This window comes from Ylistrum balloti, unplaced genomic scaffold, assembly GCF_031769215.1.
Source record: "Ylistrum balloti isolate Yb309-2 unplaced genomic scaffold, AGI_CSIRO_Ybal_v1 Utg369806, whole genome shotgun sequence".
Lineage (NCBI taxonomy): Eukaryota > Metazoa > Mollusca > Bivalvia > Pectinida > Pectinidae > Ylistrum > Ylistrum balloti.
Genome location: NW_026781981.1, coordinates 1,152,784 through 1,167,632, shown reverse-complemented (window position 1 = coordinate 1,167,632; position 14,849 = coordinate 1,152,784). Strand labels below are relative to the sequence as shown.

General features: G+C 33.6%; 1 protein-coding gene across 1 annotated transcript in view; it reads right to left on the bottom strand.

Moving 5' to 3' along the window:
* The window catches only part of LOC132544643 (paired mesoderm homeobox protein 2-like), a 30,034-nt gene extending 16,716 nt beyond the window's left edge, over positions 1-13,318 (bottom strand). The window contains exon 1 of the mRNA XM_060208266.1: positions 12,772-13,318. Within this exon, the coding sequence (XP_060064249.1) occupies positions 12,772-13,090 (319 nt within the window). The 5' untranslated portion in view covers positions 13,091-13,318. The remainder of the gene's footprint in view (positions 1-12,771) is intronic.
* Positions 13,319-14,849: the final 1,531 nt, after the last annotated feature.

Here is a 14,849-nt window from a genome sequence, read left to right as displayed (position 1 = left end):
GAAGTTTTTTCGGAAGTTGAGTAATTTGTACTTGGGTAGTATATACATGTACCATTCAGTATTGCTCTCAGATTCAAATATATCAATGCAAGTTATTATCTCACAATTGTAATTGCGAGCGATATTTACAAGTCCTAGACTACATTATACTCTGAGGCAAATTTTGTCTTGAACGTCAATTTCTTGAAGATTGTAAAATGCTCTAATATACGACTTGAACCCAAACTCTTATTTCGGGATTCTTGTGGAAAGAATGATAATTACTCGATTAAGAAAGAACAGTGTCTTTCACGCATTTCAAAATATGTTACCAACACCATTTGAGTACAAAATGTAAACGAAACGTTCATAATACACAGGCTATCTGTTATTCTCAGCCCCTCGGCTTATTATTAAACGATAACTACAATCACAAAAATGTCTTACGAAATCTGTTTTCGATCCAATTTGTATTCATACATGTGTAAATACAAAGTTTAAATGGTTCATATGTCGCCCATCTCTGGCCATGAAAGAGAGCAGGTTCTGTTATATTTTACAAATTTGAATTTAAGATACATATATGGAGGATACCATGACTTGGTCAGTATGACATGGCTTTAGACGTATTACCATTGAACCATTCAATAATGAATTCTACAGCGACCGCCCACTGACCATGGGAGCACAATGTTCTCATGAGATCGTAGTAAGAACCCCTCTTTCAAACAATATGGGATACAAATGCCCTCCGCAAACCAGCATGGAACTAGTGTACCCTGACGGCTAATATTTCCTGTCTGAGTACATCGATTTCTGATAAACCCCACCACCGAAAAACCAGTACATAGTTTTCACTCAACCAACAACGAGCGGAACTCTCTAGGTTTTGAAGAACGTAAAGACCTGCGTCGCCATGTGAACCAGGAAGGAGAGACTAAAATTCCACCGGAGGCCGGTCTGGCTGGTGCCGCTAAGACTCCCACATGTCACCGTTTGCGCTTAAATTTCCTTCAAGTACCTAAGCAGTTGACCCTACACACATGTTAAAGTTGGTTTTTGAGAACATTAAGTTTCTACTTCCACACAGATAAAAAGAAACATATATTTTCTTATTCTATAGACATATTTAGCTACCACCGTTAGTGATAATAAAGAAAAGTGGTTGGAAGCTATAATAAATAACATTTACATATATATAAGAGATGATGGGCTTTCGTTCTGATGGTATATTTAACGAAACCTTCATACTTTCAAATTATACTGACGGATGTAACTCTCTTGTCATGAAAGAACCGGAAGTATAACATGAGGTCAGAACAAAGATCAGCACATCACGGTGTGAACGAGTGTACAAAAACCACAAATGTAGCCGAAGACCTAAAGGATTTATCGCTGAATGTTAACTGTAACAAGTAATGTACTATTTTTGCTGGGATAGTATGTGTCACGATTTTCAAAACAATATCTCGTTAACGCGTTGTTCATATCAACAAACTGATGATGCATAGCATTTACCGTAAATGAAACTGGTTGATGCCCAAATTTACTTGTAACAAAAATCAACAAGAACACATAGAACATATATTGAATGAAGAAATACTGACAGTGAAATTATTTACAACTCTGCATAAAGGTTATCTGACATATTAATAGAAAAAGTACAACGAAAGTAACGGACTGTGAGAATATTACCCCTCTCTTTTCATCCGTATCCTCTTGTAAGTGCCCACATCAGTATTAGTATCATTAACATATCATTAGGAACAATCAAAAATGCATCCGAGCAAGAATGAAAATGTGTACTGTGCCATGTATCTTTGACACTGAAACATATACCAACTCACAGATAAATTAAATGTTTGAAAAGATTTTACAAAAGACACACAAGTGAATAACACCTTTTTTAAAACAAATATTCAGTTAGATACAGTAAAGCCAAACAATGAAACATATTCTTAGGTATCCGTCTCCGAGACACGTATCATTAGACCTAACGGCCACCATTTATTGTGCAATGGGTCTGGTTTCATGGCGACCGACTCCCCCCTCCCCTCTAATTTTACAGGGTCGTGCAGACATGTCTACTGGCCCTGCTTGGGAGGATATCTGACGCGACTTACAATTAGGGACCACAAAGCTGTTTTCTGTATCAAAATAGCTTTAGAGTACATTTGGTTGTCTTTTTATTGTTAGAAAATTCTCTCACAAACTCTGTAAGATGTTCGTTTTATGTGCTTATTTTGACATTTCCTTTTATGTTAAAATATAAAAGAAAACAAAAAAATACGTTATTGTCAAGTGTGACGTTAAAGCTTTCTTTGTAATGATAAGTTTGCTTACTGTTGATATATGTGTTTATACAAGAAACATAGGATACTCCATAAATCCACATTTTGGACCCCCTATTTTATTAAGTTTAGGATAAAGGAAAAAAATACATAAAGGTAGTTGCATATATAAGTATGACTAAAGACGATTTAAAGGTTCCAGAAACACGGGATAGGATTTAAAAGCGCTCTGCTCTCAAGATCAAGAAACATATTCTATCTTGGAAATGGGTATTTGAGTGCAATACGATGAACTCATTCATGCCAGTTCAAATGGACTGGCGCCACGCATACCTGGAGGGTTGACAGGTAATATAGACAAAGACAAAAGAGGAATTTTAACGGAACATAATTTCAGGTTATATCTGAAAGCTGCCAGTCAGGCAGCCTAAATTGTCATGATATCGAAGAGGAAAGGTTAAATAATTATTTTTATCTTATCTGTAGAGAGAGGAATAAAAATTGTAAATTGTGCACGGTTGTTTCGTGACTGTTCGTTCACGTGATCTATATCTATAGCATGTACCTATCAGTATCTTAGTCCTAAACTTATTGGTCTCGTTAGAAAATAGATGGATTTTCTCGACATTACTCGGGTATCATTCTAACGATAAGAAACACAAGTCCATAAATTTTGGTGTAATGTAGACCTAGTAGACGGGAGGAAATATACGTGAATTGTCGAAGATACTTATCAAATAAACTCACCGTTACTGCAAAAATATATATGTTAAACAGTGCCATACATTATTATTTAATTATACACAAACTTCTGTGTCGAAAATAATCAATAAAGGATTGAAATTAGTAGGATGTTATTGTATGTGATTTATCTTGATTTTTTTTACCGAAATGACCTTTTTGCCAAAAATGTGTTTCCAAAATTCGGGAGTTAATCTGAATGCCAATTCAAACATTCCTTTATGGTATATGCACGAATGATATCTGAGTGAATAGCACCAATTAATTAAGTACCGTCAGATGCCGAGAATTCAGTAAAAGTTGTAAGTATATACCATTTGGACATTAATTAAGGATCCGTCCGTGATGCTGGTGTCTAAAAGCTTGGAAAATCATTGTACAGTCTGTACTAAGATGTTAGTAAGGAAGCGAAATAAAATCGAATATATGAATTTATTTGTTATGATATCTTAAAGAAATATCTATTTCGTTAAATAATTGTCTATCGAATAAAATTAGAATTGGATGTGGTAAAGTTGAATTATTAATAATGCTAAATATTATAGCAGCATCTCTCTACTAAGCGTTACCGTTTAAGATGCGAACTAAAATTGACTGATTTCTTCAAATTATTATGCTGTATATTAATACAAGAAATTTTAAATGTGAGTTGGTAACTTTCAGTTTGACGTCTCATGGCAGGATAATAAGACGGCAAATGTATCAACACGTCATGTAAATTTAGATAAGTATCTATCAATTTTTTTTATCAATAAACATGATTTTGTTTGGTATATGCTTAAGATAACCTCGATTTTTTTCCGATTCCGTACATCTTTTGAATCAACCGAACAGAAGGTGTCCCATACATATCGTGTGTGTTTATATATGTTTAGAGGCGCTGACAGATTTTTATCTAAAATGTTATTTTGTTATTCATTGTCGAAAGGGCTGAAGCTTAGATTCCAGTAAAATGAACTTATAAAGGGTTTGACAACCTCGTTGTGCCGTTGATACGTATGGTTTTAGGTTGTTCTGGTACGTATTTGTTTATACTGAGTGCTTTTGGAAATTGCATAATGTATATTTACATTCAATTACTAGAAAACATAATCTCGTTTGTATAATAAATATTTATGTCTGAAACCAAACAAATGAATACTTGTTTTATTTTGTCAAATGATAAATGACCTCGGTGAGATCTGTCACAATTTGCAAACTTTCTATATAAATGTTGATCTTTGACGTACGATCAATCACTTTCATCATTGCGTGTTGTATCCCTCTTGGTTTGTAGTGAAGGGAACAGTTTCATAATCGCCCATTCTCTGTAGTTAAACCGCGTGATTTAATCTTTTGAAGAGACAAAGGTATTACCCTTTCAATTCTTTTCACAAATATAAACAATGGACCCTTGCCGAACGTAAGATCACACACACATATATATATATATATACATATATCACCTTTAAATTTAGTACCATGTCGGAGTTTATCAGAACTGACTCAGCTAAGAGATTAGAATGGCGCATGATTGTAGATTACTACGCGAGCCTAAGGGTACTTATCGTATTGTGTTCCGCCGCCAATAAAACAAAAAGCACATTTGTTGTCTTAGTGCAAACATCGGGTGTCAAATTCGGGTGAAAAAATGGCTTAACACTTCTATAAAAAAAGATACAAAATGCGAAAGTGTATAGAGGTAATTAAAGGTTATTTACGATAAAAGCACGTTTAAGAGGATAAGAATTATTATGTTAGGTAAAGAGCCAGCATTTTAAAAGTAAGGATAACAAATCATACAAGATCAACCGCTGAGTAGAGTTAGTAAAATGAAAAAAAAAAAAAAAATAATAATAAAAAAAATAAATAAATAAGCAAACATTGCCACCTACTGATGATACAGCCCGAATTGAGTAATTTCAAATGAATTAATAACATTTCACTAACAAATTACCTTTTGTTTTATCTTGCCAATGACATATTATTTTGAGAAATTTCCAAATGTCCTATTTTCGTGAGAAATAGATTAACCTACTTAAAGGAGTTCACATCACATTCTCCCAAACACAGATAAATAAATAGGAACAAGTTATTAATAGTTCACACGACGAATTACATCAGGATTGGTGTTGGATTTAGCTTGTAACAAAAACACGACGAACGCAGTTTACTCTCATAGATATTATTATTAAGTTTATCCTGTTAAGGATGACTTAAGTAATCAGCATGTAAGGTACACTAACTTCATAAATGATATAAAGAGATACACACAATTGTTTCATTATCCGTAAAATTATTCCCGGTTGTAAACCTATCCATTATAATTTCTACAGTATGTATTGTTTCTAAGCCTGTGGGACAGCTACTACGGGTCGTAAACCTAATGTTCCATTCTCGAGGCCTTTCACGGTTCCTACACGCTTGTCTAAGTAAATAAACCCATGAAAAAGTCATCACGGCTTTACTGTGGGGCCAAACATTGGTCTACAACACTCACGGTTATATGTCTTACACACACTGACTGAAAGGCGAGAAGGGTAATGGAGAAAACAGAAGTGCAAATATACCATCTATCGGTATATACCAACGTCGAGCTCAAGTCTCTTCTCAGACATTTTCACATGGACAGTAAGTGGTTTATTCAACGAGCTTCGGTCTTGAAAGTGTCAAGATGTCAAAAAATATTATCTGCTTTCGTGAGGAATATCCAAAGTATTTTATATTTAATATTCTTTAATTATGATCTTTGAAATTTTGAATTTCCACGAAATGTATCAGAATCCCGGCTTTGTTAAGATACAGAGGCAGCAAAATCTTCGACATTGCTGATTATAACTTCATATCAAACTCTTATCAATAGAGACTAGAAAGGAATGTATTCACTATTCTTTATTAATGTTTTATCTCATATAGCACAATTTCATCATTATTCAATTTTCAAATCGGGTCTGAAAAATTAAGGTCAAAAGAAATAAATAACCCTCAAAACTATGGTTTTCCAGACCCAGTACAGCCAGATGATAAAATGTACTTGAATTGATATCAAACGTTAGGATGATCTCAATGACGGAACAGAGTTAATCATATACAAACTAGGAAATAATAACCATGTACTTTTTTCCTGCTTTGAACACGTATGATTAATTACATTACATTACATAATATTTTTGTATGTTGGCTTGGGTTTTACGGTATTATACAAACGTTGTCAAAAGAAAAATATACGTTATGTTCAAAACGGGATTACTGTTCAATTTAAGACCCAATGATCGGTATATCGAAATAAAGACACACCTCTTTTTTCTTTTCTTTTTTTTTTTATCAAGTATTGGTAAATCGGTCTACATTTATCTTAGATATGTTTTAGAATGAATAAGAATTGAAAGAGGAATACAGAAATTAAGTCAGTCGATCAAACATATTCTATTAGGTCTGTATGTATTGAACTGTTTGTTTACTAAGAATGCCCCAACGTAGATAACAGTGAGAAAAGCAAATTAATATCATACAATCACAATGAAAAATAAAAATAAAAACTCCTAAACTTTAACCAGTCCTAGATAGTTATTTTTAAAGCTATTACCATGCCGGGACACCAGCACTCCTTTTTCCTTATAAGCACAATCAAGGTTAAGAGCATTACGACCTAGCCACCATTTCTCGCGAAATCGCAGTGTAAACAAACGCGGGAACGGACGTTCATCCACAACGGAAAGTATCTATAATCACAATACAAACTGCACATGATATTTCTATCGAATAAACAACCCATATAAAATTCATTGATCGTGTATGATATAGAAACTTAGTAATAATGTGTCAATTGATAATAATTTTATCGTCATAGTGATGGTATTCTAAAACATTCTTTTATTAATTTCAATATAATTTTCTCAGGTTATTGGTATCACATGTGTGGATGTATATACTGTTTACAGGATTATTCAATGTGTTTCAATATTTATTGTCTATATTTTTTTTGCATTAACCTTTTAGTATTAGCCGCTTGACATGACAAACAGCGCGAGTGTAAGGAGGGAGCGTGATATTTAATATTTCTAATTAACTCGAAGAACTGTGTTTGTCTTGTATAACCTTACATGACCGGATCTCTGATCTACGTTCCGACACGCACGGAGGAAGGTTTTGTTTATTATTTTCTACTTACACATACTCTAAAGATTAAATGTGTCAAAATGAGGTTTTCCACGATAACTCCAATTATACGGGTTCGTTTTGGGGGTAAACTATTAATTTGCTTCTCAGTGTTTGGGAATGTATCTGTGATATGTTGGTTAATGTCTGAAAATGGGAAAATATTTTTACATTTTTAAAAAATAATTAAAGTAATTCTTTGGAAAATAATATTTTTTAATCTGTTTCAACACATTCGGTGATATATCTTTATACAGGAAAAACGCTGATATCAATAAGTTTTACCACAAATGATACAAGATTATTCTCGTGGAAACTGCATGTTTAATGGAAAAATAATTGCTATCAAATCTGCTACACAACGTTAGTGTATAGAGCTGGGTAATAATTTAAGTAGGGCTCTCAACAGGTTAGCCCTGACTCACTAATCAACTCAACCATTACCAACAGGTAGATATATCAATTATCAAAATAAACAGATTTCAGAAATTGGCATATTTACTATTGAGTATGTATTACCCTTGAAACATCTGCATTCGCACATCGGCTTTGTATATACTACGGCATCTAGGCTGCACTCACAGTAACTAAACCCACGTGAAACTAATTTCCTTCACTGGTGCTAATTTGTGTGACAGATTTTCCCGCGGTATTAATTGAGTAAAAGTATGCGTGAATGAAATCAATTTACTAAAGTATGTGTGTAAATGTCAAAGATATTTATGCAGATATTCAATTCATGAGTTTTCGCATATATTACACCCACCTGTCCTAGAACGATTTTTAATATTTTACTATTGTACAAAAAATGCAATTCACTTTTTAATTTACATTTTTATATATAAGCCTGATTTGACTTAGACATGATAATCTATTTAATTATTGCAAACAATGTGACACCGATTCGACATTGCCCGTAAATGAGAAAAGTCACGTGTACTTTTAATAGTTCTTTGTACTTAATCAGGTGTCTTACATGAACTGTTCTTGGCATTAATTGCTTGTCATTTCACGTGTTTTGTGTGGCTTCTTAAGAGAGGATCTACTTTAACACTATATATTATGCAGTTGTCACTATCACAACACAGATCAACATATGAACTAATCGACACGTATCTATGAATCCCCCATGAAAAAGCCAGCCCCCGAAGAAGCCATGAGCCGGGGGGAGACATCAAATAGTTAGCCCAGTTTCATCTTTATCTGCTCATGAATAAAAGGTATAGACAGAGCCTTTGAGAATGAGTACATTGGTGAGTGTTTGAGTGGGAGCAACCGATAGATAGCGATGAGTACATCGTGTACATATCTAATGGAGCGTATTCGGACAGCCTTTTCAATCATTTCAATCACTGCTTAGTTTTATTTACTGCAAAATTATTTTTGTACCTTCCCACTAATGGTAAGGTAACACAAGTATTGTTTTTGTTGTTCTTGACACAAGTAGTTAACAAAATTTTAAAATAGAGGACATAAATGTTTTCTCTCTGTTAATTATTATGAAGCTGTGGATGCATTGCATTGCAATGCCTTGTTGATTGAAACACGTGTAGAAATATCAGTAACAAAGAATACTTGATGACATCATGTATTTATGGATAAGTTATGTCTCTCATTGCCTAAGTAGCTCTTTGTTATGATTAATCTCAGTTGTGCTACGCTTACGAATACAATTTTCATGATTATTGTATATATTTTGGTCGACACATTCTCACCACGATAAAGGTACATGTTTACTGTTATTTCATACCTCATTGAGGAACTCTATCAAAGAATACCCATAACATGTGCTTATTTTATTTATCATTTCATAACGTGACGTTTCTTGATTGGATAGACCTAAATTTGCACGACACTTGTCGTCAATGAAGAAAAAAAGAAAAGGTCCCCCTTCCAGAACAACCTTATTTGCTTTCTTGTAATTTTGAAATAGTCTCTTGTAAATATTTATTTTGCCATGGCTGACAGGTTTTTGTGTTTTTATTAAGATTGTTTTACATGTATTAATATTTTATTCTTATTTTCTGTCTTTTTTAGTTTCATATATCAAATCGAACAAAAATCTTCTTCGTCCGTTTTATTTCCAGGTAAGTCTTATTCAATTTTTGGTTTAGTGAAACGGTATTATCTTTGGAAATTCAAAATTAAAAAAATTGTTATCAGATTTGAGGATTACAGAATGGTTATAAGTGTATTGCATTTTCCATGTGGAGGCCACAGAATGTCTACCATCACCATGGTTCCTGTACGCGATATGTCATCACTTCTTGGGTATAAAATGTCTGATGTTAAAGCCCGGAGTCATCAGGAGCATTGATTGGATGGGAGGGGTATGCTACTGTGTACTCGGTGAGATGATATGATCGTAAGCCACGACCTGATAGCATGCTGTATGTGTACTAAACCGTTCTATCTATCAACGATCACCAAATAAAAATACACAAAACAGAATATGTCGACGAGCTACACAGCCAATAAATATATCCTCTGAGTGTAGAAATTGTTCTCTTGCTGTTTTAAACAAATTATTTGATTTTTAAGTTGGCCTTTTAATAATTATATGATAATGTATCTTTAGGTTGTCAGCGTGTGTTCTGTGATAAGTATTTATGTATTAGCCAGATCCTACTTCTATAGAATAGTCTCGTGCACTACTGAAAGTCTTGTATCGGAATTTTGATATTACTACAGTGAAGCTATCAATTGTGTTATGTTTGATTATCTGGTTTATAATTGAAATGTTACAGTGATAAATAGGGATGAACTGCTATGATTGTGTTTGTAGTTAAACATGTCATTCTAATTATGGGGCTTGTTAAACTAACAAGAATAGTAACGAAACGATCTCGCTGGTACCTGGGGAGTGGTATACAGATAGATAAGTCGAAACCACAGGTGGATATATGCATCTCTTTATGCCTAATTTACCTCTGTCTTCCCATAACCTTAGTATGGGGAGCACACCATCTCTTTTCTATCTGTCAGCTTACTGTTAGCCCACGGAGACTAACGGATCCATATTGATAACCATTTTATTGTCCCGTTAGAGTTCTTTTTCCATGCCCAAAATACATTATAAATGTGACACTTAATGATTTACAATACGGTATCAAGCAACGTTGTATTTTTATTAATCGGGGATTGAATATTTCATCCATATTATATTACTTACAACACGTTTATTTCTGTAGCTGATTAAACAATGATTAGATGTTAGTTTATGATTTAATTACTTTAAACTTCTTTTAGTAAAGAATATGTTTTTGCTAATTAAATACGTATAATTTCTTTAATTTATCTCTATGGTTTTACTGAATTAGTACACAGTGTGAGTGTGACATATTCACTTCACCCTAAATTTTCATTGACTTATATTCTTGTTATATTCAGTGCTCTATATTTGCAGGCTGGCTTTACTCAAATAATGTGAACATTAATAAGATAATAACAAGTATTTGCAAAGTGTTAACATGGTATGCGAGTAAAATCCATCATAATAATAGTGATATATATGGCCATTTGGTAGCTTTTCTCTGTTTCAGTTGTTACGGTGGTGCCGCCCCACAGGAAAACTAGACCATTATTTTCAGTACCAAACAATCGTGTTTTTTTCATAGGCAGACATTTAGTTTTGCTATAAAAGAAGTACAGTCGCTGAAAAACGGTTTCAAACAGACATTTCAGAATTCAAATTCGCCCTTTTGCTCTATATAATTGTACATACATTAGTGACAAATAGGCATGTACGTTATTATCCATAAAAACTTCCCTACTCTGATGCGATATTCTCTGTTGGCATGGTGTTGGCCTCCGAATATCTTTTATTAAACGATAATATCAAATACTTGTTAGAGGATCGATTTTTCAAAATTTATCAAAATTACCTCCCTTTATCGTTCATATTATATTCATGAAATTTGTATACACATTGTAATGGTATAAATAGTGTTAATGTATGAGCTGTTAGTATATATATTCTGTTGAAATTGCCTATCATTGCTATAGTTAAATATAACATGATTTGAAGACGTTTATTATGTTTTATTTTAAATGCTTCTTATATAATGATTACAATCATGTTGGAGAATTTCTCCTAAATACAAGTAATTGATATTTGCTTCGTTTAAAACATGAGTGCTTATCCCCAGTTTCCTCTTAACCTGGCCGCAAAATTTAAAAACATAGATTAAAATTAATTGCATTTTATCAAGATATGTTTTCCTCGCCTTACCTCCTGAATACTTCAAGTTAGCAAAGGCAAGGGAATGAATATAAAAGAACTTTCGGTAGCAATGTTGGTATTTGTTGGCGAACACGTGTTGAGGTGAAACTAGAGACCGTGGGCAGAATTTTGTGTGTATATGACGACTCTCATCACGAAGCACACACACCATACGGGAGGAGGTGGTAACGTTTATACTGAGGTACACAAAATGTACGCTGTATCCAGGGTCGAGAGTTGTACCAACAGTTTATTATCTGTTAGTCAGGGGCCCAACAGATACAAACCATGACAATCAATATCTATTAAATGCCCACTTTAATAACTTAATTAAGTTATACTCGGACGTTCCAGTATATTTACTGTTAAAGAATAAACAAAGTTTTTAAAACGATGAAATGCACTGGCTTGAACCTGTGGTGAAACCTAAATTTCCAAAGTATGGGAAACTCTATGCCGTTGATTCTAAATATTAAAGGCACTGAAAATTGTTTCATCAGTGTGTTTTGACGCTATCTTAAAGAGTTAGCAATAATGTCATTAAGTATTATAATGCCAAAACGGGAGTTTGTGAATGTACTAAATAAACCTAAAATGATATATTGGTATAAATTGGTATTAAAACATGGTGTTGTCCTGTCATTATTCACTGTAATGATACATATCAATACATCGTTGAAACTTGGAAATTAAAGTAGCGTTTTAATTCTATAAAATGCGACTTTCTCTAGCACAAATATACGACCACGCAAAAATGTGTTATTTTCTCATGTACGTAACACATGTAGAAATCGTAAAAAAGAATAAATATACCGATATAAATGTTTTAGTCTGCTATACGTTTGTATTGAAGTTATTTCCGGTTAATATTGTATGCCTATAAGTTTCTTGGAAAGGTTTAATTATATATACAGTATCGTCACACCTGCACATGTAAAGATTTAATTATTAAACTATGTATACAGGTAATAAAATATGTATCATTCTTATCATATTAATGAGCAATTTATTTCCTTTCCTTGAAAAACAATGTTACAGTGACATGTTTAAGAATAACCTGTTTCTTCCTTTGCTAGAGAAATGTTATAAAGTTTAAGTATGAAATCGCTATAATAATCTGTCACGACGAATAAAGATATATAACTATGATTTGTTTCATTAACAATTGAGCAAAATAATGAATGTTAAAAACATTTCAAAATTATTAAAACATTTATGAAATATTTGGTTGGGATAATTTTACGGGTTTCTGATAATTTCATAAATACAAAACAGAGACCAGAAACAATTGTGCGCAAGTAACAAAACATGAATGAAGCCACCCGCATGGCACTATTTTTTGACAAACGATCGGTAAGTTGGGGTATATCAGACAGAATAGACACAGACGGTCACACTTACTCTGTGGTGAATCCTTAGACTGTTGGTTTTGTCCATTCCTGTCCTGTGGGCTGGGAGGGTCCTCTCCCAGGTCTGTCAGTCCCCCATTCGGGGTGCCATTCAGGTTTGGGGTACATGCTTGTGTGGGTAGACCGGGTTGAGGATCTGTGTTCGCGTACATAGCACAATTTTCACTTGGTAATTCCTCTAAATCTAATAAGTGGCTAACTGAAAAATTGGCCTTGTTATTCTGTAGAGCGTTCTGATATGCGGCAACTTTGTCAAAATTGTTCGCAAATTGATGCTCCGCTGATGTCGCTGATAACGTATAACTACTCATTTTCTCACACAAATGAGAAAATCAAACCAGCTACTCGGTATTAACGAACAATCAATTGTGAGTTACAGCCCCGGATTAAGTGTAACAAGTTTCCTGGGTAGACATATGAGCTGGCTCCTCAAGAGTGGGTAGTAATGAAGCGGAGGTCCTTTTCTAATGATCCTGTGCTTCGGCCTTATCTCCAGATTTATCGCTCTTTAAGAGACCGCTTGGCTTAGCTTGATAAAACCAAGAGACACAGAGGCAGGACTCAACGCTATATAATGCATGTATGAGGGTAAACAACAGCGGGTAAGTCAAAATGCTCTGGAAACTGATACCACAAACATAGGAAAGGAGGTCCCTCTCACTACACCATGTGCTTCTACGAGGAAAACATGACGTGCTGTCAGCATCCTGATGCATCAGACTGGCCAGCCCAAGAAACTGTGGGCGGAGCCTTTAGTGTTAACTCCTCCCTATACAAAGAAAGATCAAGATGCTTATTTTTTCTTATGTATTTTTGAATAGAATGTAAAACACTTAATAAATGAATAGTTAAAAGATAACCGTGAGGTCCTAAGCAGCGTTTAATAAGCACTTAGTGTATTATCAAACTGTCCAAGAACATTTTTGCAGATAATTACTTGCAGTATATTATCCTTATATACTTTTGATAGCATTCATTAAAGTAAAAGTATTGACATTATGTTAAATTAAAGACTTTTTAATCACAAGAAAAATGCAAATTATCCTATACAGGGTAGCAAACTGCGTGCCGCTCCCCACACATATTGTGACCAACCGGCCTTTCAGGATTTTAATCAAAAGGACGACGAAATAGGTTTGTAAGCTAATGAACTTGTTTTTCTTCTATGATCTTTGTCACACGGTGCAAGTTTTAAAACTATATCGTATTTCTAGTGTCTAAAATCTACATAAGTAGTCCCTTCTGGTTAACTAATGAGTGTTGTAATGTCGTCGTTCACTGTAATCTGATTGAGTTATCTATCATGAAAAAGTGTTCAATGGTTGAAGGCATAGCGCCATAAGGAAATTCACTTCAAATGGATATTTTATGAATGTAAGCGCATATGTCTTTCATAAACCGCTGATGCTTGATGTATATATTGTCATCGAATTTACATTTGACGAGATACAATATATATATATATACGAAATAAGGAAATACTGTTGGTATATTAAAATATCTGCATCCCAATCCTAAATTTGTAGCATGGACAATTACGGTAATGAACAGTAAAAACATGGCATTGTGATTATTTTTCGTAGATGCACCCTGAAGAGACATATAAAAATCTTGCAATTATACACCATCAGTAGTATTGCTAAATTACACTGTAGAAATATTGCTCTAAACTGCATAATTATGTTTATAAATACATTATTGAATTCGGTCATTGTGTTAAGTTAAGAACACTTTATTATTGCGGTTACAAAGACTATATCTAAGGAAATATTTTCGCTTCCGGAACAACTCTGTGTACTTTTAGATATAGGTTTTGCTAACTTTTAAATTCTCTGACCTACTCTTTTTCATTGTTGTTGACTTGTCGGCTTATAATTTAATAACATGTGTTTACAAAGTTTCAATCACTTAACTTATAAGGATATTATAGTTTGCCCTGGTATAAAAAGGTTACAGTACTCCAATCTAATATCACAAACAGAAGATGTTATTATAATCTGATAAACTTATTTCTATATTTCTAAATACTTGGGGTTGTGTTAGTTCAATAATTCAATACTTTTAATCTCT